The 25905-nt window shown below is 44.1% G+C and overlaps 1 protein-coding gene across 1 annotated transcript in view; it reads right to left on the bottom strand.

The window, feature by feature from the left end:
• The window catches only part of cdk5rap2 (CDK5 regulatory subunit associated protein 2), a 164741-nt gene that overhangs the window by 78469 nt on the left and 60367 nt on the right, over positions 1 to 25905 (bottom strand). Inside the window, exons 19-31 of the mRNA XM_078549804.1 lie at positions 25663 to 25854; positions 17950 to 18076; positions 16152 to 16294; positions 15905 to 16018; positions 14376 to 14516; positions 14159 to 14268; positions 12291 to 12427; positions 7184 to 7336; positions 3298 to 3413; positions 2997 to 3140; positions 2424 to 2516; positions 1485 to 1864; positions 337 to 793 (exon numbers count right to left, since the gene is read on the bottom strand). Of these exons, the coding sequence (XP_078405930.1) occupies positions 337 to 793; positions 1485 to 1864; positions 2424 to 2516; positions 2997 to 3140; positions 3298 to 3413; positions 7184 to 7336; positions 12291 to 12427; positions 14159 to 14268; positions 14376 to 14516; positions 15905 to 16018; positions 16152 to 16294; positions 17950 to 18076; positions 25663 to 25854 (2307 nt within the window). The remainder of the gene's footprint in view (positions 1 to 336; positions 794 to 1484; positions 1865 to 2423; positions 2517 to 2996; positions 3141 to 3297; positions 3414 to 7183; positions 7337 to 12290; positions 12428 to 14158; positions 14269 to 14375; positions 14517 to 15904; positions 16019 to 16151; positions 16295 to 17949; positions 18077 to 25662; positions 25855 to 25905) is intronic.

Genomic DNA, 25905 nt, shown 5'->3' with positions numbered 1-25905 from the left:
ACTCAATGAACTGTGCCACAGGCTTTTGGGTGAATATAACCAGTCAAGGTAAAGATCCAAATTAAATGTTGACAATTGACAAACTGGAACAAGTTGCATCAAGGACGTTAAAATCTTTGAAAAGACTAAAAGAATAATAGATCATTTTTTTGTGGAATGTTTGACAATGGAACCAGAACCAGTGATAGTGGAAAAAGGACTGAGGATATGCTTCCAGGACAAAGTGTGCAATTGCTTTCACATGGTACGAGATACTGAAAAGGGAAACCTACATTGGAATTTTTGTTCAATAATCAGTCTCTACAAAAAATTAAACAGAAAGACAGAAGAACTTACTGTTGCAGATAAACCAGGCATCTGCTCTGTGTTCTTGCCCTTGTTGTTTCTAAGCTCCAAAGATTTTGACCGTGGCAGCTTTGATCCTTGGAACCCTTCCCGCTCTTTAGCGTTCACTTCTTTCAGACTTCCGTCCACGCTTGTCATTTTTTGATTAGCAATTTCCAGTTCAGCTTTCAGGTTTTCAATCTCTTTGGCCATGTTTACAATCAAGTCAGGGTTAAAACTATTTTCACCTTCTCCAGAGCAGTTAAGTTCTACTTGCTGCTTAAGAAGGTTATTTATCTTTCTGTGATTTTTCAGTTTAATCCTTAATCTCTGAACTTCCTTTCTTACGCTGTCTTCGCTCTCATCATTGGTTTCTTCCTCAGTGTCTTCATTTTCACACATTGACAGGTCTTCTCCATGTTGATCTCGTAATTCAATTATCTTTGTTCTCAAGTTCTCAACTTCATTCCTAGAAATGATGGTTTATATAATTAATCAGCCAAAAGATGCACTCTATCACATATAGATGGCCTATTCATACACAGAAGAAAATGTCATGAGTGTGTCCAAAGCATAAATGTACACATAGTGCTTTTAAGCACTTGATGCAGGCTCTGTTAAAAAAAAAACCTCCAAATTAGCTGCTTTAAATTATTTCAGATACCTGTTTTGCAATCCACGATCAAGGGATATCAGTTGTTTCTTAAGTTTTTTCCCCCCCAAATATGGTGTACAAAACTATTCCATTCACTGCAGTACTATAAGGAACATGAATAACTTTTAAAATCAAATCTCCAACTGCTTTCTTTCGCTCTCCTTGTTTTAATTCATGGACATAAAAATGTCAAATTTCTTTGTCCTTTTTATATCACAATTTTTGTGAGCTAGTGAAGCTTTAAACTTCAATTTGCATTGACGGAGGAAATAACATATCAAATCAAAGCAAACAAATCAAAATCTATTCAAAATTCAGCCAAGAAATTGAGGGGTTGGGGGAATATAGAGGAAAACAATCAGTCAGTCAGTCAGAATTGGATGAATCTTGAACTAAATTTCCAGCTTTGGAGCCCATTAAATAAAATGAATGATCAGTGCCCAGGACCATCAACATTTCACTAATATGAATAAATAAGTCATCTGAAGATATCAATGGCACCTACTTGAAATCAGATACTGATGATACACCATTCTCCTCCATCAATAACCTCATTGCGCTAATTTCTTCCGCCATTTGGAGCTGCTTTGCCTCCATTTCATGCAATTGGCATTCTGTCATCTCCAGCTGTCTCTGCACTTCTTGCAGCTGTTGATGTTTATCTTCCAATTCACAATTAATCTTGCTCAGGTCCCTCATTAACTTTGCAGACTCTAAACTATTATCAGCAGCAGAGTCACTGGGTGCCACTGAAACATTCAGCTCCCGATTTTTCTCAGTAGCTGTCCTTAGGGCATGGGTGGCAGATTGCTGCGCTGGCTCAATCTCGGATGCCGGTTTAACTTCAGGAGTGGTCTGTATACATTTGTCATCTTTGGACAAGGCCTATGTTTAACAAATCAAATAAATACACAGACAGTGAGGAAGCAACCCAGGACCTAAAGAAATACTAACAGTGTTAGACTTTCATTTGTGTTAAATCTCGGGCTTAACTGATATTTACACTTAACCTTGCCATAAGAATAATTTTGCAAGTTGTAGCTTCATTACCAAGTTGAGGGGAAAGACAGTCACATCAATAGGTGGTGTGAGGCAGGTTATAAATAGAGTCCCACATTGTTCAAATGCTCACTATGGCCAGGATTTTCTGGCCCTGTCATGGCCATGTGCGAGGCGGTGCCCCAGCCAGAAGTCCATTGACTTGTGGCGGGACCGGAAAATCGCAGCGGTGGACGGGTGCAGAAAATCCCGCCATATCATTCCTCTCTCTCGTGTGCACACACACACACACACACACACACACACACTAACAAAAAAATCAAAATGTTAAATTCAGACAGGTTTTCAAAGTCAGTTTGCATCCACGTATAGGCATGTGGCTGTAGACGAAAGATAATGCAAAACAGGTAAAGCCAGAATTTCTTAATGGGAAAAAAAGTCCTACCAAATGATGGGTGTCAATCTGGTTAAGGCTTTGTGGCTGCTCCTGAAGGACTTCATTCATTTTCACCGATTCTTCTAGCCTTTGATTAAGTAGCTATATGAGACATGAGCGGGATGAGACAAAAGAATGAAGTTTGAAGAAAAAAAACTGGACATATGAAAACTATAGCATATATAACTGAAGTTTAAATGAAAACATGTATTGAATGCAAAATGGATTACAGAAGACCTGAAACAAAAAGTAACAAAAGATTTTTCAAGTCTCAAATAGTCAGATCAAACATTCTGAAAAGCTTCATAAATATCTGAATAGTTTTAAATTAATTAAGTAAAAACTTGTTGCATTATATAATGGAAATCAAGCACAAAGTCTATGGGAAATACAAATTTCTATGCAATGAAAGTCATATGCTGATAAGATCATACTATTGTATACATTTTTATATCCAAGTAGGCTGCATTCTAAACCTATGTTTTGTGCTATTTCAGAAGCTGTGCGTAATACTGGAAGAGAAATACTTTCAGTGACAGAACATTCTGTTGATTCACTACTGCTTCAGAGCAACTTCTTCACCTTTATTTGAGCAGCCATTGTTGGTACATCTTGTTTTTCTTGGCTGTCAGAGCCCAAAATGGAACGCTCTGACATAATAATTCTATCTTGCAGCTCCTGATTGTTGGCTTGCAATGCTTTTAAACACTTCTGAAGTTCAATGACCTGCATATATGTAAAAGGCAAAACAAGGATTTTTTTAAAGATGAGTTCTCTGCAGTTTTATACGATAATGCAACTTAAAATATTCCCTTCTAATTAAAACACACAAGAGCTGAGGAGTGGGGTGGGAATGAAATGTGATTTTTAAAAAGCAATTCACCTTTTGTCTGAGCTCTGGCAGGGAAAGTTTTACTATTTCCTGCTCCAAATCATCAAACGGTCCCAGGCAGATGCTGAGATATGAAGTCTGGTCTCCATAGCTTGTAAATGTGTCACCTAGAAAACATTACAGATCAGTGAAGAGAACTTGCAGTGCATTATGTTCTATTGTTTCAGTTCAAGAATCTCAACACACTATCTTCAAAAAAGAAAAATAATGATGGAAGTTAATTGGTGGCTAAGTAAGCATTTGAAGGACAAAGTGGTTAACATTTCAGGTTGGGTGGTTAAATCGTGCATTCTGCTGAAAGGTACCATCCACAATGTTCACCTGTCCCCCACCAACCCCCTGCTCCAAATGAGATGACTAATCTGTCATGTGTTTCTAATATTTACAGTTTTTCTGTTTAACTGTTTGAAGGCTATTATGTTATTCCAGCACAAAAATATTATTTATTCCTGGCAAATTATGTATTAGGCAACATAATTTCTCTGCATTAAATTGCAACATATCACTAGAAATTTCTGACGCTTTTGCACATGATAGAGGCAAGTATTCAAATGATTCATACGATTCTGTTACTTCCTTCTCCCAATAAATGGCATTTACTTGTCCCCTGCATATAAAGCAGTGAAATCATGAAATGTTTCATTAACAGTTTGAGAAAATAGTCTTTGAAACCACATATTGATTGTAACCATTTCAAAGTATAATTTAACTTTGACCTGTATACTGGAAAAGGAAACAAGCAGAACATGCCAGCAAGTTAGATATACCAGTGACCATAGTGGAATTGCTGCTGGACTAGCAATCCAGCAACCCGGGTTCAAATCCTGCCATGGCAGATGGTGGAATTTGAATTCAATAAAAATCTGGAACTAAAAATCTAATGATGACCTTTGAACGATTGTTGTAAATACACACATTTGGTTCATCTGTCATCCTTTCCTGGTCTGGTCTACATGTGACTCCCCACAGCAATGATTCTTAAATGGTCTAGCGAGCCACTCAAACTGCTACAAGGTCACAAAAGAGGAATGAAACCTAGGCACCAGAAATGACAACAGAAATCTCAGACCTGTCAGCCCTGCGAAGTCCTCCATACTAACATCCGGGGGCCAAATTGGGAGAGCTGTCTCACAGACTAGTCAAGCAACAGCCTAACATAGTCATCCTCACGGAATCATACCTTAGAGATAATGTCCCAGACACCACCATCACCATCCCCTGGTTATGTCCTGTCCCACCGGCAGGACAGACCCAGCAGAAAAGTAGAGGTGGCGGCACAGTGGTATACAGTTGGGAGGGAGTTGCCCTGGGAGTCCTCAGCATCAACTCCAGGCCCCATGAAGTCTCATGGTATCAGGTCAAACATGGGCAATGGAATTTCCTGCTGATTACCATGTACCACCCTCCCTCAGCCCATGAGTCAGTGCTCCTCCATGTTGAACACCAATTGGAGGAAGCACTGGGGGTGGCAAGGGCACAGATTGCACTCTGGGTGGGGGTTTTCAATGTCCACCACCAAGAATGGCTCGAAAGCACCAATACTGACCGAACTGGCCGAGTCTTAAAGGACACAGCTGCTAGACTGGGTCTACGGCAGGTAGCGAGGGAACCAGCAAGAGGGAAAAACATACTTGACCTCATCCTCACCAACTTGCCTGCCGCAGATGCACCTGTCCATGACAGTATTGGTAGGAGTGACCACCGCACAGTCATTGTGGAGAAGAAGTCCTGCCTTCATATTGAGAATACCCTCCATCATGTTGTGTGGTACTGCCACTGTGCTAAATGGGATCGATTTCAAACAGATCTAGCAACTCAAGACTGCGCATCCACGAGGTGCTGTGGGCCATCAGCAGCAGCTGAATTGTACTCAAACACAATATGTAACTTCACAGCCCGGCATATCCCCCACTCTACCATTACCATCAAGCCACGGGATCAACCTTGGTTCATTGAAGAGTACAACAGGGCATGCCAGGAACAGCACCAGGCATACCTAAAAATGAGGTGTCAAACTGGTGAAGCCATAACACAGGACTACTTGCATGCCAAACAGCATAAGCAGCAAGTAATAGACAGGGCTAAGCGATTCCACAACCAACAGATCAGATCTAAGCTCCGCAGTGCTGCCAAATCCAGTCGTGAATAGTGGGGGACAATTAAACAACTCACTGGATGATCCATCTCGGCCTCCTCTGGAGGTCCGCAGCATCACAGGTGCCAGTCTTCAGCCAATTTGATCCACTCCACATGATATCAAGAAACTGAAGGCACTGGATACTGCAAAGGCTATGGGCCCTGACAATATTCCGGCAATAGTACTGAAGACTTGTGCTCCAGAACTTGCTGCGCCCCTAGCCAAGCTGTTCCAGTACAGATACAACACTGGCATCTACCCGGCTATGTGGAAATTGCCCAGATATGTCCTGTGCACAAAAAGCAGGACAAATCCAACCCAGCCAATTACCGCCCCATCAGTCTACTCTCCACCATCAGTAAAGTATTGGAAGGGGTCATCAACAGTGCTATCATGTGGCACTTGCTTAGCAATAACCTGCTCACTGATGCCCAGTTTGGGTTTTACCAGGGCCACTCAGCCCCTGACCTCATTACAGCCTTGGTTCAAACATGGACAAAAGAGCTGAACTCCCGAGGTGAGAGTGACTGCCCTTGACATCAAGGTCACATTTGACCGAGTGTGGCATCAAGGAGCCCTAGCAAAACTGGAGTTAATGGGAATCAAAGGGAAAACTGTCCGCTGGTCGGAGTCACACCTAGCACAAAGGAAGATGGTTGTGGTTGTTGGAGGTCAGTCATCTCAGCTCCAGGACATCACTGCAGGAGTTCCTCAGGTAATGACCTCAGTCCAACCATCTTCAGCTGCTTCATCAATGACCTACCTTCCATCATAAGGTCAGAAGTGGGGATGTTTGCTGATGATTGCACAATGTTCAGCACCATTCGCTACTCTTCAGGTACTGAAGCAGTCCATGTCCAAATGCAGCAAGACCTGGACAATATCCAGGCTTGGGCTGACAAGTGGCAAGTAACTGTCTGGGGCAATAAAGTTTCAACAAGTGTCAGGCAATGACCATCTCCAACAAGAGAGAATCCAACCATCGTCTCTTGATGTTCAATGGCACTACCATCACTGAATCCCCCACTATCAACATTCTGGAGGTTACAATTGATCAGAAACTGAACTGGACTAGCCAGATAAATACTGTGGCTACAAGAGCAGGTCAGAGGCTAGGAATCGTGAGACGAGTAACTCACCTTCTGACTCCCCAAAGCCTGTCCACCATCTACAAGGCACAAGTCAGGAGTGTGATGGAATACTGTTCACTTGCCTGAATGAGTGCAGCTCCTACAACACTCAAGAAGCTTGACACCGCCCAGGACAAAGCAACCCACTTGATTGGGACCCCATCCACAAACATTCACTCCCTCCACCACTGATGTACAATAGCAGCAGTGTGTACAATCTACAAGATGCACTGCACAAATTCAGCAAGGCTCCTTTGACAGCACCTTCCAAACCCACAACCACTACCATCTAGAAGGATAAGGGCAGCAGACACATGGGAACACCACCATGCAAGTTCCCCTCCAAGTCACTCACCATCCTGACTTGGAAATATATCGCCGTTCCTTCACTGTCGCCAGGTCAAAATCCTTGAGCTCCCTTCCTAACAGCACTGTGGGTGTACCTACACCACATGGACTTCAGTGGTTCAAATAGGCAGTTCACCACCACCTTCTCAAGGGCAAGTAGGGATGGGGAATAAATGCTGGGCCCAGCCAGCAAAGCCCACATGCCATGAATGAATAAAAAACAAATGATATATATGAGAGAGGGGGAAAAGTAACAGTATACCGGAATCATTGGCTGCACCCACTCCGCCAGCTCTAGCCTGCATCTGTCCAAGTCGGGACTGCAGAGACACATTCCAGCGCTGAGTATCTTCCAACTGGTGCCGTAGAGCCTCAATTTCTCTAAAGTCAACCATGTCCACTTTGGATGCAGTGTCTGGGGCAATAAAGTTTCAACAACACAAAATATGAGCCAAATGGCTACTTGTAGCTATCACTGATAAAAATAAACAAAGCAGAAAATTATGTTTTTCAAAAGGTACAGTGCTCTTGTCAGACCACACCCTGAGTACTGTGTTCCAGTTCTGGACATTAAAACATAGCGAATAAATGCAAATGTGGGAGCCAATGCAGAAGTGCCATTCTGCTGATCCTAAGTGTTGAAGTTTGAGTTACATGGAAAGACTAAGAAATTTAAGCTTCCAAGCTTTGAAGAGGGGAGATGATCTGATCAAGATATACAAGACAGAAAGTCGCATTGGGAAAGCAGAATCAAAATATTACTTCAAACTAAGTTAAGAGAGTAGGATAAGGAAACATGGGTTCAAACAGGTTCAAATTTAGGACAAGTATTGTAGGTTCTTCACCCATAAAGCCAGTGTTAAATACATGGGGCTAACTTTGGAAAGCGATAGGGAGGCAACATTTTTGGAATTATTTGAGAAATAATTAGATGTTGCATTGGAAGGGAGAGGGCGTGACAGCAGGATCTTTCTGGGTGTATGAAACAAGACGGACCATGTAGCCTTTTTCACTCAAACATCTTGTGATCTATACAACATTTTCCAGCTATTTCTCTTCATCAAATAAATCAAGAAGAAAAATTAACAAAGCTGGAAAAGGCAATTGTTTTTAACATTGGTGACTTATTAAATATAAAACAATAATTTCTGGCCAAGATAGGACCAGGAGTAGGCCGTTCAGAGCTGCAAGCCTGTTCCACCTTTGATTAGATCATGGCTGATCGCGACCTCAACTTTATTTATTTGCCTTTACTCCATATCCCTGGATGTCCTTTACCAACAAAAAACCTACTGATATTAGTCTTCAAGTTTCAACTTATCCAGCATCCAAAGCCTTTTAGGGAACAGAGTTTGACTTCCATTGTGCACTGAGTGGTAGAACCATGGAAAAGTTACAGCACAGAAAGAGGCCATTCAGCCCATCTTGTCTGCACTGGCTGAAAAATAAAAAACAGAAAACTAGCTGCACGTTCTAATCCAGCACCCAGTCCGAAGCCTTGCAGGTTACAGGTCCAGGTGCCTTTTAAACGAGTTGAGGGTTTCTGCCTCCACCACCAAACCAGGCAGTGAATTCCAAACACCCACCACCCACTGGGTGAAGAAGTTTTTCCTCATGTCCCCTCTAATCCTTCCACCAAACCCCTTATATCTGTGCCCCCCGGTAATCAACCTCTCCACAGCACATCCCAATCTACTCTATCTAGGCCCCTCATAATCTTGTACACCTCAGTCAAGTCACCCCTCAGCCTCCTCAGTTCCAAGGAAAACAACCGCAGCCTATCCAATCATTCTGCATAGTTGCAATTATCAAGCCCTGGCAACATTCTTGTAAATCTCCTCTGTACTCTCTCCAGAGCAATTATGTCCTTCCTGTAATATGGCGACCTGAACTGTAGACAAAATTCCAGCTGTGGTCTAACCAGCGTTTTATACAGTTCCATCATTATAACCCTGCTTTTGTATTCAATACCTTGTCCAATAAAGGAAAGCATTCCATATGATTTCTTTACAAAACAAAAACAGAATTACCTGGAAAAACTCAGCAAGTCTGGCAGCATCGGCGGAGAAGAAATCAGTTAACGTTTCGAGCCTTCATGGCCCTTCGGCAGAACTGCAGCATAGTTTCAACAAGGGAGAAATATAAATTGGTTTAAGGTGGGTGCGGGGGGGGGGAAGAGACACATTGAGGGTGTGGTGTGAGCAGATAATCAAAAGATGTCATAGACAAAAGGGTCAAAGAGGTGTTGAAGGTGGTGGTCTTTGTCTGAGAAAAGTGCTAATTAAGAATGGAAAACAGGATATTCAAAGTACAGCTCTAGTGGGGGTGGGGTGGAAAGACTAAAGGTTTTAGTTTTAGATTTAAAAATAATGGAAATAGGTTTTTAAATCTAAAACTAAAACCTTTAGTCTTTCCACCCCACCCCCACTAGAGCTGTACTTTGAATATCCTGTTTTCCATTCTTAATTAGCACTTTTCTCAGACAAAGACCACCACCTTCAACACCTCTTTGACCCTTTTGTCTATGACATCTTTTGATTATCTGCTCACACCACACCCTCAATGTGTCTCTTCCCCCCCCCCGCACCCACCTTAAACCAATTTATATTTCTCCCTTGTTGAAACTATGCTGCAGTTCTGCCGAAGGGCCATGAAGGCTCGAAACGTTAACTGATTTCTTCTCCGCCGATGCTGCCAGACTTGCTGAGTTTTTCCAGGTAATTCTGTTTTTGTTTTGGATTTCCAGCATCCGCAGTAGCTTTTTGTTTTGATTTCTTTACAACCATATCCACCTGTCCTGCCACCTTCGGGGACCTGTGGACATGCACTTCAAAGTCTCTCACTTCCTCTACCTCTCCCATTTATTGTGTATTCCCTAGCTTTGTTTGCCCTCCCCAAATGCATTACCTCACACTTCTCTGGATTGAATTCCATTTGCCACTTTTCCACCCAATCAACCAAACCATTGATATAATTCTGGAGACAACCATCCTTTTCACTATCAACTACACAGCCAATTTTGGTAACATCTGCAAATTTCCCAATCATGCCATGAAACATTTAAGTCATTAATATATACAACAAACAGCAAGGGACCCGACACTGAGCCCTGTGGAACGCCACTAGAAACTGTTTTCCACTTGCAAAAATACCTACATACTCAGTTCCTCTTTCTGAACAGCACTTCTGTTACAGCAGAAGTAGTACTGACCATAGCGAGGTCTTGGAACAGTATTGTCTTTATCAAGCACACAATGTTTAGATATTTGCAATGTTTTTTTAAAATCACTGTTTCAGAGACTGAACTGGGTCACAATTTGATCCAATCAATTTTGTGCTGAACGCCCACATCCCAGTGTTTTTAACATGACTCACAAATAAATTACTTTTGTTCCTTAACTTCTAATAATCGATGAATCATCAAATAAGTCTAAAATCAGTTACACTAAAATAAGAACAATCAACATGGAGGAAAGTTTTAGGAAGTGAGCCCAGGGGAACACCAGAAATTTATAAGATTAGAGGAAAAATGGCTTAAAAGCAATAAAAATCTCAGCTTTGGAAAGGACAAAACATTTACACTAGAATCACTAAAGGACTATACTACTTTGCTGGCTCAAATAGATTTAAAATGAAGATTAGGACAGCAAGCACTAAAAATTGCAGTTTCCAATGATGCATTGCACATTCCAAGTTTTAAAAAGTTGTTCAGCTAGTCTTTGACTTCCTGCTTTTAGGTTTCTCAAATTTGAGTGTAATTACTCAGCCAGTATCGTGGTACTAAAAAGTAGGCCACCTAGTTGATAATGATACACTAAGATCCAGATATTCCCAGAGCTGCCAAGCTACAATTTTAGGAATATAAGTCCAGCAGTATCATTGTAGCATTGGGTCTATAAGAAACAGTGCTGGGTTCTTTGATTGGTGATGTCAACTCAGCAATTTTATAGCTTGGATGTAATGTACTAAATGATATGCTGTAAGTAATGTACTTGAAGGGTATTCCACTCCAAAATGGCATAAAATAAGAATTTTCTTTTAACAAAAGATATTAATGGATCAAAACAGAACTTTTAAAATTATATGTAGCTATTAAAATGACATAACCTGCAGGATACTGCAAAATATTAATAAACTATACTGGCTTCTACAAGCCCACATAGGTCGGAACTGCAAGTTACCTTGTAAACTGTTGAGCAGAATACATTAGGTGCCACCCACTCAATGATTACGGCAATGTCATTAGCTGGCTTTACAAGTGGCAAGCTAAATAAAATTACATTTAGTATCTGGACAGGACAGTTCTAATTTAATTATACTTTCATTAATTTCTTGATAAACACAATTTTTAATTGTAAAGCTGCATCAATCAAGCATTCATAACTCATTTCAGAAATTAAATCTAAAACAACCCTCCTGAATAATATGGAAGATAATATATTAAATTGGTACCTTTCACATTGAACAATACAACTTATTTGAAGGCTACATTTAGTTTTTCAAAATAATCCAGAGTAAATTTAGCATAGAGGAACAGCAGGAGGCTATTCAGCCCCTTGAACCTTTCCATCATTCAATTAGATCATGACTGATCTGTATCTTAACTCCATTTACTGCCTTAACCCTTAATGCTCTTGCCTAACAAAAATCTAAAAATGAGTGAAATTGTGTTATAATTCACAGGGATAGGCCTCCTCTAATTAATGGTCCAGTGGTTAAAGATACCACCTAGTATAATGCTAAGCCATTCAGACCAGAACCTTCCAGGTTTGACTGCGATTGGTACTGGCTTAGCTAAGTTTTCTAAAACAGGTTATCTGGTCATTATCACGTTGATATTTGTGGGAGCTTGCTGTGTACAAGTTAGTTGTCACATTTCCAACAGCAGTGATCAAACTCCAAGAAGTAGTTTATTAGCTGTGAAGTGTTTTGGAGCATCCTGAAGTCATGAAAGGCAAGTCTTTCTTTTTTTATTTATTTTAAACAGCAGCTGGGAAACATTAAATTAATGTCAGTGCCTGTGGGCTAGGGAAGAAAGGGGAAAATGAACATCAGCCAGGATTCCTGCTCATGATCCCTATTCTATGACCACTGCTAGTATGTTCACATTGGTGGATAATGTGTACGAACAAGCTTTGAACACTGCTGTGGTGCTGTCCACTATTAAATAGCTTGCCAATTCTATGGGCTTAGTTGTGCTTTTCCAAATACAATTAAAAAATCCTTCAAAAACAAAACTGCATGTCTCCTATTGATTCAAAGTGCAATGTATTATTTAAATCTTTCTTTTAATAAACTTTTCTCTCTTTAAGGAACTAGCTTGTAGTCCTTCCCTGCAATGCACTACAATGTTTTCATTTGCATCCCACCTTTTCTTTTTGCTTCCTGGATTTGCTGTTCCAAGTTCCTCCGTAGATTTTGATTGATTTGAATGCTTTCCTCAAGCTGTTGTCGTAGCAACTGAATGGCTGTCAGCTCCATCTGCAAGGCTTGGATGCGACTGCAGCTGCACAGAATTGTGGCAAAGAAGCAGCATCACGGGAAAGGTAAAAAAACAAAAAATTTAACAGCCAGTTTATAAAAACGTACACAGTAAAACATACATTGGGTGGCTTACTTATTCTATCATATTGGCACAAAGTAAATAAACAGGTTTCTGTGAAAGCCTAACGTAGGGAAATACATAAAAAGGAATGCCAACAGTCAACTATTGGAAACAGTAAAAGCCTCGATCAACTAATTTTTGGGCCCAAAGGAGTCTCTCATATACAGCTATCATGCACAACCATAAAACTCCCCTATAATGTGACTTCCTCCCCTCCCCTCCCACCTCCAATTTACAATGCCAGCCCGCTTGCATCATCCAAGTGGAATTGGCAATGAGGGTCAAATTATTAAGCTGTGATGTAGGACAATGCTTACTAGGAGTTTGAGAGTGTTCAAACTCATTTCAAAAAATCCTTTCAGCTAGAAAACAGAGACTTCAAACTCATGGATCTGGAGTGGATTTGAGCCCATGTCCCAAAAGTTAAAAGGTTAATAAATAACCCACTGCCTTAGGTAATCCTCTCAGACATAGGATGTAAAAGAATATCACCAACTTTTGAGTCTCATTAAAAGCACCATGTATAATCTAAAACAGCATCATTTATTCAAAACTAAAACCATGACTCTCTAGATTAAGAAATGGACGTTTTAAATCCTTTGCAGCAGAGAATGAAAGCAAAAGATTGACAACTTCTTTGCAGAGTTAACTCAGGTTTTTTTGTTCATTAGAGGTGAGGTCAGTATGAGAAATGAGTTCAAGCTGTGATTTTAAATGTATCAGACACATTCCACCTCTAATATATACTTTTTGTCAAAAGTGCACTGCAGCATCAGATCTTGCACATCAAACAGAATATTCAGCAGGTCTGGCGGTATCTGTGCAGTGAAGAATCAAGTTAACATTTCAGGTCAGTGGCCTTTCATCAGAATGGTTCAGATGAAGGGTCACAGCCTTGAAACAATGGGCTGAATTTTCCCAGCCCCAGAGTGGCAGGCTAAGAGGCAAGTAGGGGGGTGGAATAGTGGGGAGCCTCCTCAACGAAGGAGGCCATCAACTTAAGTTATTAAGGCCCTAAATAAGGGTGACTTTTCGTGCTTACCGGTAGCAGAGCAGATCCCCAGTATGTGTGGAGGCCACCAGCTTAATGGAGGCAACCCTCCCCCGTCCTCCCACCCCAAGTGGCAGGCTGTGGGGGCCACTAGAGCCTCTGAACGCTTCCCCCCTCAAATTACTTTTAGGCTCTGAGGGCACATCCATTTTGAGACATCCTTGGCATTTTCTGAGCTGCCACAGCAACACTCACCTCTCCTGAGGCTCCAGAGCTGTTAAATAGGAGGCTGTCTCCATGAATATCCATGTGCCGGTCTCACTGCTGGCATGTGTGAACACAGGACCCCCATTTGGTCCCGATTTTGGGGTCTCGAAGTCCATGGGAAAATTCAGCCAGTTAACTCTGTTTCTCACTCCACAGATGCTACCTGGCTTGCTGAGTATTTCCAGCATTTTCTGTTTTTATCAGAGTTCCAGCATCTGCTGTATTTTACTTTCATATGAGATCTTACATTTTGTTTATAAATAAGCCAGCTACAAACAGAAATACACGAATCTTCAAAATGCTTCTTGTTTAGGTCTTATTTTAAAAGAACCCCCACATATTTAATAAAAGTAGAAACAGTCATAATTTTCTACCTGTCTGCTTCTTTCACTGCTTTGATCAGTCTCGAGTAGAGCTGCTGTTCAGATTTTAGTGCATGATGCAAGTGTTCCTCTGACATCTGATCTTCTAAAGTCGGGACAGACTGTAAAAAATTTAATTAGCGATCATCTTGGTGCCCTTGTTAACTAGATTTAAGTAAAACATATCTATAAGAGACAAAATCAAATAGCCATGTAAGAGGTGACAAACCTGCTGGCTGTCTCCACCGATGATAGTTCTTTCTCTTGGAGGGTGATCAGGTCTCTGGATACCATCCTTCAGCATAATTACCTCTGTTGTAAACTGCTCCGCTCCCTTTACCTCAGAGGAAGAAAGTCTAGACTGAAGATCCTGTGATAAAAAAATTAACTAAGTTTACAAAAATACAAAGAAAATGGAAAAAAAAATCCTCCCATTCATGGGGGAAATGGTGGTGTAGTGGTAATGTGACTGGGCGCCAGCAGCCCAGGCTAATACTCTAGGGACATGGGTTCAAATCCCATCCAAACATGGAAAAAAAAACGGAATTCCAGAGGTGAGGTGAGAGTGACTGCCCTTGACAGCAATGCAGCATTTGACCAAGTGTGGCATCAAGGAGCACTGGCAAAACTGAAGTCAATGGGAATCAGAGGGAAAACTCCCAACTGATTAGAGTCACATCTAGCACAAAGGAAAATGGTTGTGATTGTTAGAGGCCAACCATCTCATTTCCAGGATACTGCTGCAGGAGTTGCTCAGCCTAATATTCTAGGCTCAACCATCTTCAAGTGCTTCATCAGTGACCATCCCTCCATCAGAAGGTCAGAAGCAAGGATCCTTGCTGATGATTGCACGATGTTCAATACCATTTACAACTCTTCAGATACACAAAAGCAATCTATGTCCATATGCAGCAAAACCCGGACAACATTCTGGCTTGGGTTAATAAGTGGCAAGTTATACTCATGTCACACAAGTGCCAGACAATATCCATCTCCAACAAAAGAGAATTCAACTATCTTCCCTTGACATTCAATGGCATTGCCATCTCTGAATCACCCACTAACAACATCCCGGAGGTTATCATGGCCAGAAACGGAACTGGACCAGCCACATAAATATTGTGGCTACAAGAGCAGGTCAGAGGCTGGGAAGTCTGCAGAGAGTAACTCACCTCCTGACTCCCCAAAGCCTGTCCACCATCTACAAGGCGCAAGTCAGGAGTGTGATGGAATACCTTCCAATTGTTTTGATGAGTGCAGCTCCAACAACACTCAAGAAGCTTAACACAATCCAAGACAAAGCAGCCCACCTGATCAGCATCCCATTCACCATCTTAAATATTTACTTCCTCCATCATCAGTGCAGTGGCAGCAGCAGGTACTATCTACAAAAGTACTGTGTCAACTCACTCCTTTGACAGTGCCTTCCAAGTCCACAACCTCTATCAGCTAAAAGAACAAGGGCAGCAGATGCATGGGAACACCACCGCCTGCAAGTTCCCCTTCAAGTTTTACACCACCCTGACATGGAACTACATCACCATTCCTCCATTATTGTTGGGTCAAAATCCTGGAACTCACTCCCCAACAGCACTGTGGGTGTACCTACACCACATGGACTGCAGCAGTTGAAGAAATTGGCCTGCCAAACCTGTTACAGGTAAATTAGGGATGGGCAATAAATGCCAGCTTTGCCAAGAACGAATGACAATTAAATTTACCCCACTGGACAAAAAAAAAAGTTCCTGACAGTCTTACTTTAATAATTTCATCCTTGGTCAGCATGACTTGGGACAATGAATCAATATTTGCAACCAGTGCCTGAATATCTTTCTCCAATTTGTCAAACGACTTGAGTCGGGCCACTTCCATCTGCAAAATTAAGAGTTTAAAAAATAAAAACTTGGTTACACAGTCACCCAGAATTGAATTATATGAAGCCATTTAAAAAGCATTCAACGAATAATTTTGCCAAGACTTATTCTAGCTACAGCAGACACAATACTTTTGCTTTGTTTTCTTTCTTTAAGGTGTTGTTTAGTTCTTCAGTTTTTTCAGCGAGTTCTCTTTTCAGGCTGGCAGTCTTCTCATGTTGGGGCATTTTAATGAGAATCTCCTCTTCTGCGGGCTCATGTTGATTTAATTCAGCTAAGTTAAAGAAAGAAGGGACATACGTTAATTACTGAGAACAACCAGATGGGGGCATGCTGTGAGGTTTGCATAAATGGATTTAGTCCCTTGGTTCTACGATGTTAATTTCTGATCTATTAACTAAAACAAAATTACTGAGCTCCAATTCCTGCCATGGCTGTATCACAAGTCATTAACATTCGTCACTGTACAATCAAATCTCCATAATGAAATTTAGTGTTTTAATTTAACTCAGAATAAAAATAAAATCAAAAACAGAAACACCTGGAAAAACTCAGCAGGTCTGGCAGCATCGGCGGAGGAGATCACAGTTAACGTTTCGAGTCCGTATGACTCTTCAACAGAACTAAGTATAGATAGAAAAGAGGTGAAATATAAGCTGGTTTAAGAGGGGGGAGGGTAGAGCTGGATAGAGGGCCAGTGATAGGTGGAGATTGCCAAAAGATGTCATAGACAAAAGGACAAAGAGGTGTTGAAGGTGGTGATATTATCTAAGGAATGTGCTAATTAAGGGTAGAAAGCAGGACAAGCAAGGTACAGATAGCCCTAGTTCTGTTGAAGAGTCACACGGACTCGAAACATTAACTATGATCTCCTCCGCCGATGCTGCCAGACCTGCTGAGTCTTTCCAGGTATTTCTGTTTCTGTTTTTGTTTTTGATTTCCAGCATCTGCAGTTTTTTGCTTTTATAAAAATAAAATCCATCAGTTATGGAAGAGGTTGTGTATATATCAGATGCTATTATGGCATTAAACACTTTCTATTGAGATAAATTCTTGCATATACTTCAATGCAACCTGGAAGAGGCACCAGATTAAATATACAAGCTGTCTTTCTGTATTATTCTTTTGCGGAATAATGTTTCAAAGCACTTAATTTTAGGCTGACAAAACAGTAGATACCCAGCAAAAAGGGAGAAAGGAAAAAAAAGATGAGGAAGTTTGGGAAACCAAAGGTTGAAGAGAAGGATTTTAAAAGGGTTTTTTTTCCTTTTAAAGAAGGAGCAAGATGGCAAAGAGGAAAGTGCTGGGCAGGCAAACCCAGGAGGCCTAACAATCAGCTGTCACCGGCAGAGCAGGAGACAAAAAGTTGTTCAGTTTGAGGTGGGGATAATTGTGGAGATGTAAAGTAGGAAGAGGTCACTAAAGTAGGCAGATGAATTGGGACAGATTTGAGGACAAAGGACGAGCATTTGAAAGGCCATTTGCTACGGTATGAGAAGCCAATGGAACTTGGAGAAGGTAAGTGGGAGGGGCTGTCTGGGTAATGGATGTGTAAATTGGGTGACTGAGAACACAGGCTGTAGCATTTCAAACAAGTTAAATACGCTGAATGAGACATATTGTAAACACCCATGTAAAACAGTGGTTGATAGGTCTTGTTTTTCTCCCCCCAGAGCATCAACACATAACAACATCAGAATCACTGTGTTAATAGTGATCAGTATAGTCAGTATACAACACACTTCGCCTTTTGCTTCTCACTCATCCTCTGGCCACAGAACCTTCCAAGTATTGCCTCAATTATTCAACAAACCAATGGGTAGAAGGGAGCCAAAGCCAACCACTCAGGATTATTACGCTGCGCCAGAAGGTAATTCACTCAGACAACAGGTTTTTAATTTTATCAATCTTTTTCCTGTCATTACCTACCTTTTCTCTCATGCAGTTGTTCTTGCAGTATTTGTATTGTTTGTTTCAGCTCAAGAATATGTGAGGGGTTTGGTGTTTCGTGTTGTGCAAAATACTGGTCTTTCTTTTGTCCGTGTTCCATTAGCTTCTACCAAAGAAGGTTATAATTCATGTCAGAAATGAGTTTTTAAGTCACAGAAATAAATGTTACATCATTGAAGAACTCATTATAATGATACACCAAGTTTCCAATGGGCAGGATTTTGAGGTTGTTGGGCAAGCGCGCCTGGAAAGTGGCCCGCCGCCCGCGATCGGCCCCCGACCACAATTTCACACTGGCTGGCCAATTAACGGCTAGCGAGCGTGAAACGCGCGCTGAAAGGCTCAGCGCTGCTGGGGTGGGGGTGAGAGGAGGGCAAGCGCTGAACTCAGCACAGGCACGGGGGAGCGTGCAATGAAAGTTCCCTGAAGGTAGAGAGCTGCCTCAAGGAGCTGAAGAATTTTAAACCCTTAAATAAAGATTTTTAAATCCTGGAAAAAATTTCCACCCATATGAATCACTCACCTAAACACGGTGATGATAAAAATTCTGCCCAAACATTTTAAAAAAATCAATATTGAAACCTCATCCACACTTGGATGAGGTTTCCTCAAAAATCCAAAGGCAGCCTGGCCGATTCACCCGCCAACCTTAATGTTGGACGGGTAGCGAAAAATAGCGGTTAATTAATTGATTAATGGCCTTAATAGGCCTCTTAATTGTCGGCGGGTGCGCTGCTGACTCTCGCACGTGCCTGCTGACCAAAATATCACCCGATGCTCGAGTGTGTGCATGCCAAGCGGAAAATCCTGCCCAATGAGTATACTACCTCCAAAAACAAGGCCATTGTCTCATGCACCCTTTGCCCATTGTCAATGAAAAAGCCATAACTGTAATTCCCTATCAACAATGTTCAGTAACCAAGAGCCTGTTTTCACTAAAACCAGCCGTCTTAAAGTGCAAGAAAGCTAAATTTGATTGTCATTGGGAGCCGAAAACCACAAGGGTCCAATCGAAATCCCTCCCTACCTCTGGAAGGACCCCTATAAAATGGCATTAATCCAGTTCTGCGAGGTTCCTACTGTTCCTCAGGAGTTTTTGACATATCTTTTAAAGGAGCAGAACCTTTTCCTGTCCCTTACAAAACAAACTTCACCAAGGGCAGAATCATCCGTGCCCAATGGCATCAGGCGTGTTCGGTGGCATGAGCAGACAAAATGGTGAGAAAGCCAAAAATCAATTTCACAACGTCATGAAACCAGTTTGCAATCATCCGCTCAGCCCATCGTTGGCGGGCCACGTTTCCCACCATCAGACATTGGGAACCTCATTGTAATACACCTGCATGTCACTATAAGGCTAGCCCGCCAGACTCATTCCCCCCCCACCCAACCGCTGATCATCGGCCCACATTGGCACGATTGCATGCAGATATGTTTCACTACAGCTTATAAAAGGCATGCACCTGGCGGACTGCACTTTGAGGGAACTAAGAGGTGAGTGCACAGTGATGTTGCAGAGCGCTTGCAAGGGACGCCGGTTAGACTTCAAGATTGAGGCGCATTTATGGGGGTGCGTGGGGAGGCAAAGGCTGCCCTGCAGTTGAGGCGATTTTGGGAGGCTTTTGCGGGTGGGGGTGGGTGCAAAGGCTGCCCTGTGGTTGATGGTAGCGCACAAGCAGGGTGGGGGAGGGGGTGGGTGAGGGAAGCGGCCACACATTACGGACACCTTGTATAAAGCGATCATTTCTCTGCAGCTGAGACAGTTCAGATGCAGCCACATTGATATGATTGGAGTCGGGCCTCTAGTTTACCTGCCTGCTCAAGCAATGCAGAGACATGAAAATGCCACCAAGTGCACCAGAGCTTTTCACACCTCGGGCACAGACTGCAAACTAATGAGCGTTTTGGTGGACTGCAGAACAATGGATGGCTGGACATGTTGGACAACCTCCTTGCTAAAGTTGGACATGGAGGAGGCACTGATAGAGGTGCTCACAGTTACTTGCAATGTCAGCATCCGGGTTTGGACCAGTCTCCACCATGGTTCAAGCTAACAGTGCAGCCTTGCAGTGTGAGACAGGAGAATACCTGTGCCTGAGCTGAGAGCACAGCATGCAGTCCAATGGGCAAAGCTGCCTCCAATCGGTCAGGCGGAGTGGGTCGAAGGCGGGGTTTCTGTCAGCCATGCAGCGCACTAGTCTCTGGCCATCCAAATGGTGGCCAGCACTCTCCGGAATGATTTAAGGGGCCTTTAGACTTAACCAACCTCTCTGTCTCAATTTCTGATGATAGACTGTCCACCAATATCCATTACAAGCGTACCGACTCCCACCGCTACCTCGACTACAGCTCCTCACACCCGGCTTCCTGTAAGGACTCCATCCCATTCTCTCCGTTCCTTCGCCTCCGTCGCATCTGTTCTGATGATGCTACCTTCAAAAACAGCTCCTCTGACATGTCCTCCTTCTTCCTTAACCGAGGTTTTCCACCCACGATCGTTGACAGGGCCCTCAACCGTGTTCAGCCCATATCCCGCGCATCCGCCCTCACGCCTTCTCCTCCCTCCCAGAAACATGATAGGGTGCCCCTTGTCCTCACTTATCACCCCACCAGCCTCCGCATTCAAAGGATCATCCTCCACCATTTCCGCCAACTCCAGCATGATGCCACCACCAAACACATCTTCCCTTCACCCCCCCGGCGGCATTCCGTAGGGATCGTTCCCTCCGGGACACCCTGGTCCACTCCTCCATCACCCACTACTCCTCAACCCCCACCTATGGCACCTCCCCATGCCCACGCAGAAGATGCAACACCTGCCCCTTCACTTCCTCTCTCCTCACCGTCCAAGGGCCCAAACACTCCTTCCAAGTGAAGCAGCATTTCACTTGCATTTCCCCTAACTTAGTCTACTGCATTCGTTGCTCCCAATGCGGTCTCCTCTACATTGGAGAGACCAAACGCAAACTGGGCGACCGCTTTGCAGAACACCTGCGGTCTGTCCGCAAGAAAGACCCAAACCTCCCTGTCGCTTGCCATTTTAACACTCCACCCTGTTCTCTTGCCCACATGTCTGTCCTTGGCTTGCTGCATTGTTCCAGTGAAGCCCAACGCAAACTGGAGGAACAGCACCTCATCTTCCGACTAGGCACTTTACAGCCTTCCGGGCTGAATATTGAATTCAACAACTTTAGATCTTAAACTCCCCCTCCCCCCATCCCCACCCCGTTTCTTCCCCCTCCCCTTTTTTTTTCAATAATTTATATAGATTCTTCTTTTCCCACCTATTTCCATTATTTTTAAATCTACAACTAATACCTTGTTAGTCTTTCCACACCACCCCCACTAGAGCTGTACCTTGAGTATCCTGCCATCCATTCTTAATTAGCACTTTTCTTAGATAATATCACCACCTTCAACACCTCTTTGATCCTTTTGTCTGTGACATCTTTTGATTATCTGCTCCTATCACTGCTTGCTTGTCCCCACAACCACCCCACCCCCAACTTCTCTCTTCCCCCGCCCCCCACCTTAGACCAGCTTATATTTCACCTCTCTCCTAACTATACTTCAGTTCTGCCGAAGGGTCATGAGGACTCGAAACGTCAACTGTTTTCTTCTCCACCGATGCTGCCAGACCTGCTGAGTTTTTCCAGGTAATTCTGCTTTTGTTTTGGATTTCCAGCATCTGCAGTAGCTTTTAGCTTTTTGTTTTTATCTTAGTACACCAATGCTAACCTGCACGTCTCTCCCTTTCATCCTGCAGGAGGAATACATCAAGTTCATGGAGCCTGGTGAACTAGCTGTATGCCTCGAAGTGTACAGAGAGCGAAGACGACAGAGCGGCTGAATGGCCAGCTGCGCAGACAGAGGAGCAGCACTCTCTGTAAGAAGGGGCAGCTGGGGCTCCCGCATATGCCGTTGAAGAGCCACAGCGAGCCGTCGCCGGTCAGCGCCTAGCTAGACCAGGGTCTACAGACATCGTTTTTCATCCCTGCAGATGACCAAGAACCAGTGTCGCTGAAGACTACCCAAGTCTAGGGAACTAGTCGGTCACATCTGTCAGTTACTGCAGGATTTGGCACCACGTGGACATGGAGGGCATTCACTGCCAGTGGCTGTGAAAGTGACTGCAGCGCTCAATTTCTACACCAATGGCTCCTTTCAGGGCTCCACGGGTGTGGGATATCACAAGCGTCAGCCGCAAATGCATCCATGAGATCACAGATGCCATCTTCATGAGGGTATACAACTTTGTGCATTTCGCCCAGGACCAGAAGAGCCAGGACGCCACCTATCCAGCTTCACCTGTCCACCCCACCCCCTTGAACAGCATAAATTTTATCACATTTCTACTTTTCTGTAGCTCTGAAGAAGAGTCATAGGGACTCAAAATATCAACTCTGTTTCTCTTTCCAGAGATGCTGTCAGACCTGCTGAGTTGTTCCAGCATTTTCTGTTTTTGTCCCACATTTAAAGGTGCTGAGAGCACACAGAGAGAATGAGGGAATTCTGTGACACTTGCCCACGACATTCTGGCAGCAATGACCAGGACCATCGAGGTGCAGGCATCAGTAATGTGTCCAGAGAGTGTGAGGCTGGACCATCACTTTGGTCTGAAGGCTGCACAGAGCACAGGGAAAGAGGCCCTGGACTGAGACACCTGCCTTTATCTTGTGCAGAAAGGTTTCACAACTGAGTGACACAAGCACTGCCCATCAGAGCAAGGAGCCATAGGCAGGGAGATATTCTTGGAAGTTTATTGACAATAGTGAACATTATGTACAAGTGATTACCATCTGTGCCCAGGCTGTGCAACTACATCTTCTTAACCTTCCTAACCCTGCCAGTTTGCCTTGGTGCTCCCCGGACATCTACAGTTGAGGCGGAGGCAGCCTGCTGACTGCTACACCCTGTCTGTGATGACCTTGGCGGGTGTCCTCTGGAGGGCCGAGCCCTGGAGGGCCCCGGCCTGCTCTCAGGGTCCGCCTGTGTGGCAGTGGTACCCTCCTCGGCCTGTGGAGCTGGAGCTGCTGGGGTCATAGGAACAGGTGAGTCAGTTGGGCCGGATACTCCAGGAGTTACCTGGGTGGATGACCCTGGATTGTTGAGCTGCTGGTCCTCGTCACGATGGGTGCCCAAGGGCCACTGGATAACTCCTTGAGGAGATAGGGAGCTGGAGTGAGATTGAGCTGCCCTGCATCCCTCTCGCCTACAAACTGTCGGAGGCAAGCTATGGCGTCAGCGATGGAGTTCAGCCCGCGCAGCAGTGCACGAGTGACGTCCTGGACCAAGGTCTCCATCCTACCAGTGTTGACTTCGGTGTGTTGGCATGCCGGTGCTATCACTTCAACTTGATGGCGGATGGGCTCCTCAATCGTGCCTTGCAATCTGAGGAGTGCAGCAGACATCCCTTCCTCATGTTCTCAAGCTTGCCTTGCGGCTCCAGCAACTGTGACATGACTGAGTCCAGAAGCTCATCACCTGACTCGGACTCTGCAAATTTCTGGCCTCCAGCAGTCCTCCAAGTGCCGGAAACCTGGGAAGACCTAGCCACTACCTGCTGTGGATCAGAAAGTGCGATGTGCACACCAGATTGTGATCCCAAGGCTACTCTAAAGCTAGGTCCCACCAAGGTGTGTGTCTCTGCACTGATGGAGGGTGTGGGTGAGCGCTGTGATGGGACTTCAAGGGGGTGGTGCCTTCATATTACTCTTCAGAGGTTTCTTCAGGGCTTGAGTGAAGGCCCTGCTTCGTGGACTCCATCAGCTGTTTCCCAGATGTGCCTGTGAAAGCAAGGGGAGATAATGAGTGCATGGCAGTGGCCTGTGAAACGGAACACATCACTCACAGCCTGGTTGTCTGATGGATGTTGCACTGCTGGATCCTACGTGGAAGAGCAGCGCCGACCTCACTGTCAGCACAGGACCGGTTCAGATCCTCATCGGCCAGTTGGATGGCTCTGTTTTCAAAGTCTGTGAGGACCTTGATTTCAGGCATTCCTCCACCGGTCTGCGACCTCTCCCTGTTGTTGTGTGCCAGCTTGTCCTGCATAAATAGAGATGAAGAGAGTGTAAGCAGGGCACTTGCCAGGTCAGATGATAGGTATGCTTGGCATGTATGGGTGGTGAATGGTCCCATGGACGGGATGAGAACAATGAAGGTGTGTGTGAGAGAGTGAATGGTGATGTCCCTTAAGCTGGCAGTGAGTGAGGGCCCTGTGGATGTGTGATGGGCGTGTGAGTGTGAGAGCAATGAGAAAAGTAACTTACCCTGGTGGAACGGAGAAGATTATTCATCCTCTTTCGGCAGTGGGTGGCTGTCTTCTTTTGCAGGGCGTTGGTGCTAACCACTGCTTCCCAAACCAGGTTAGTGAGGTTGCTGCCCATCCTGCAGCCACAGCGGAGGTACAGGACATCATGGCGCGCCTCCATTGTGCCCAAAAAGCGCACGAGGGACGCATCATTGGACCTGGGGGCTGCAGTCTTTTTGCCTTTCAGGGCCATGTCTTCTTTGCAGCCGTCGTGGACTGGAAGCGCTGAGAGGTGTACGTGCAGCTGCACTTTAAATATGGGCCTGAACCGAATGTTCGTCAGGCACGTGCGATCGGTGGGCCCAGAAGCGGACGCAAAATGCACTTCTGCCCGCGATCAGCTTCCGAACGCAATTTCATGCTGGCTGTAGTGGAACACGTGCTGAAAAAGGCTCAGAGCTGTTTGGGGGGGTGTGTGTGTTTGCAGGAAGAGGGTGGGCGCCGCGAGAAGGGAGGGTGTGGGCTTGCACTCCCTGAAGGCTGCTGTGGAGCTGCCTCAGGGAGCTGCAGTAATTTAAGAATGAAATCAGCTCAATAAACTGCTGCAAACTGTGACAATACTGTGAATGTGAGCACCCGGCAGCAGATTACATAGCAGGTCATCCCTCAAACGTCTTCTTTTATTTTATTTAACCCTGGACATTTTATCCCGCCCTGGATGTAGCTTGGAATGAAAACATGAAGGACGCCTGTTGGTTTGGCCTGTCTGCCAAGTGGATAGGCCGCGTAAAATCGCTGACAAGTGGCTCTTTAATGGGCTTAATTTCCCACTTAATTGCCGGCGAGCACACTTCCGACTCCCGCATGCGCCCGTCGATCGTAATGTTGCGCGTGAGCACGATGACATCGGGACGCGGGCCCGACATCTCCTCACGTGATTCTGGGTCAGTCGTGCGCCCGCAGGAACAGCGTAAGATTCTGATCATGGCGTCTGGCGTGATGGAGTGACGAGATGATGGTGTGGTGGGCGAATGACAGCCTGCCCGCCATGGAAATGGCATGTTTCCCAGGAATGCATAATTAATGCGGCAGGTTTGGGATGATACGGCGTGACAAGCTGCCATTGCGGCCAACGGGTACAACGTTACTTTACCTGCCCGCTATCGCATTTAGGGTGGTATCGTCCAAGGTTTGCACTACTTATAAAAATAATGTTGTCTAAATTTTGGATGACAATTAAATTTAAATGACAGGTTCCTGTCTGGTTTTAATTATCTGTATCAATCCTTCCATGCTTAGAATTAGAAACAACTGCACCTTCTGCCCAAGAGACAATTCAGACTATTATCAATTTAACACCAAGATTGATACTTCTTGCAGTATCAGTGAGGTTAAAGTATAATTTATAAGAACTCATCTAGATTTGCAGCCATACTCACATTAATAATCTTATCCTTTTCATCTAAAGCAGCTTTAAGTTGAGCCATTTCCAGTATCTGCTCCTGGTTTAACAGACAGTCATGTTTCAACAGGTCAAAGTCGTCTTGTTCTTTCTCAGCACATTGACGATTCAGTCCCCGACTCTCACGGCTGAGTTCAGATAGACGGCGGTTGTAACGTTCTGATGCCTCCTGAAAAGGAAATGCAAAATAAAAATATTCAGTCAGCCATTGCTAAGAAGA

Source organism: Cetorhinus maximus, chromosome 10 (assembly GCF_964194155.1).
Source record: "Cetorhinus maximus chromosome 10, sCetMax3.hap1.1, whole genome shotgun sequence".
In the NCBI taxonomy this organism is placed as follows: Eukaryota; Metazoa; Chordata; class Chondrichthyes; order Lamniformes; family Cetorhinidae; genus Cetorhinus; species Cetorhinus maximus.
Note: the sequence above shows the minus strand (reverse complement) of the source record. Positions and strands in the feature narration are given on the sequence as shown.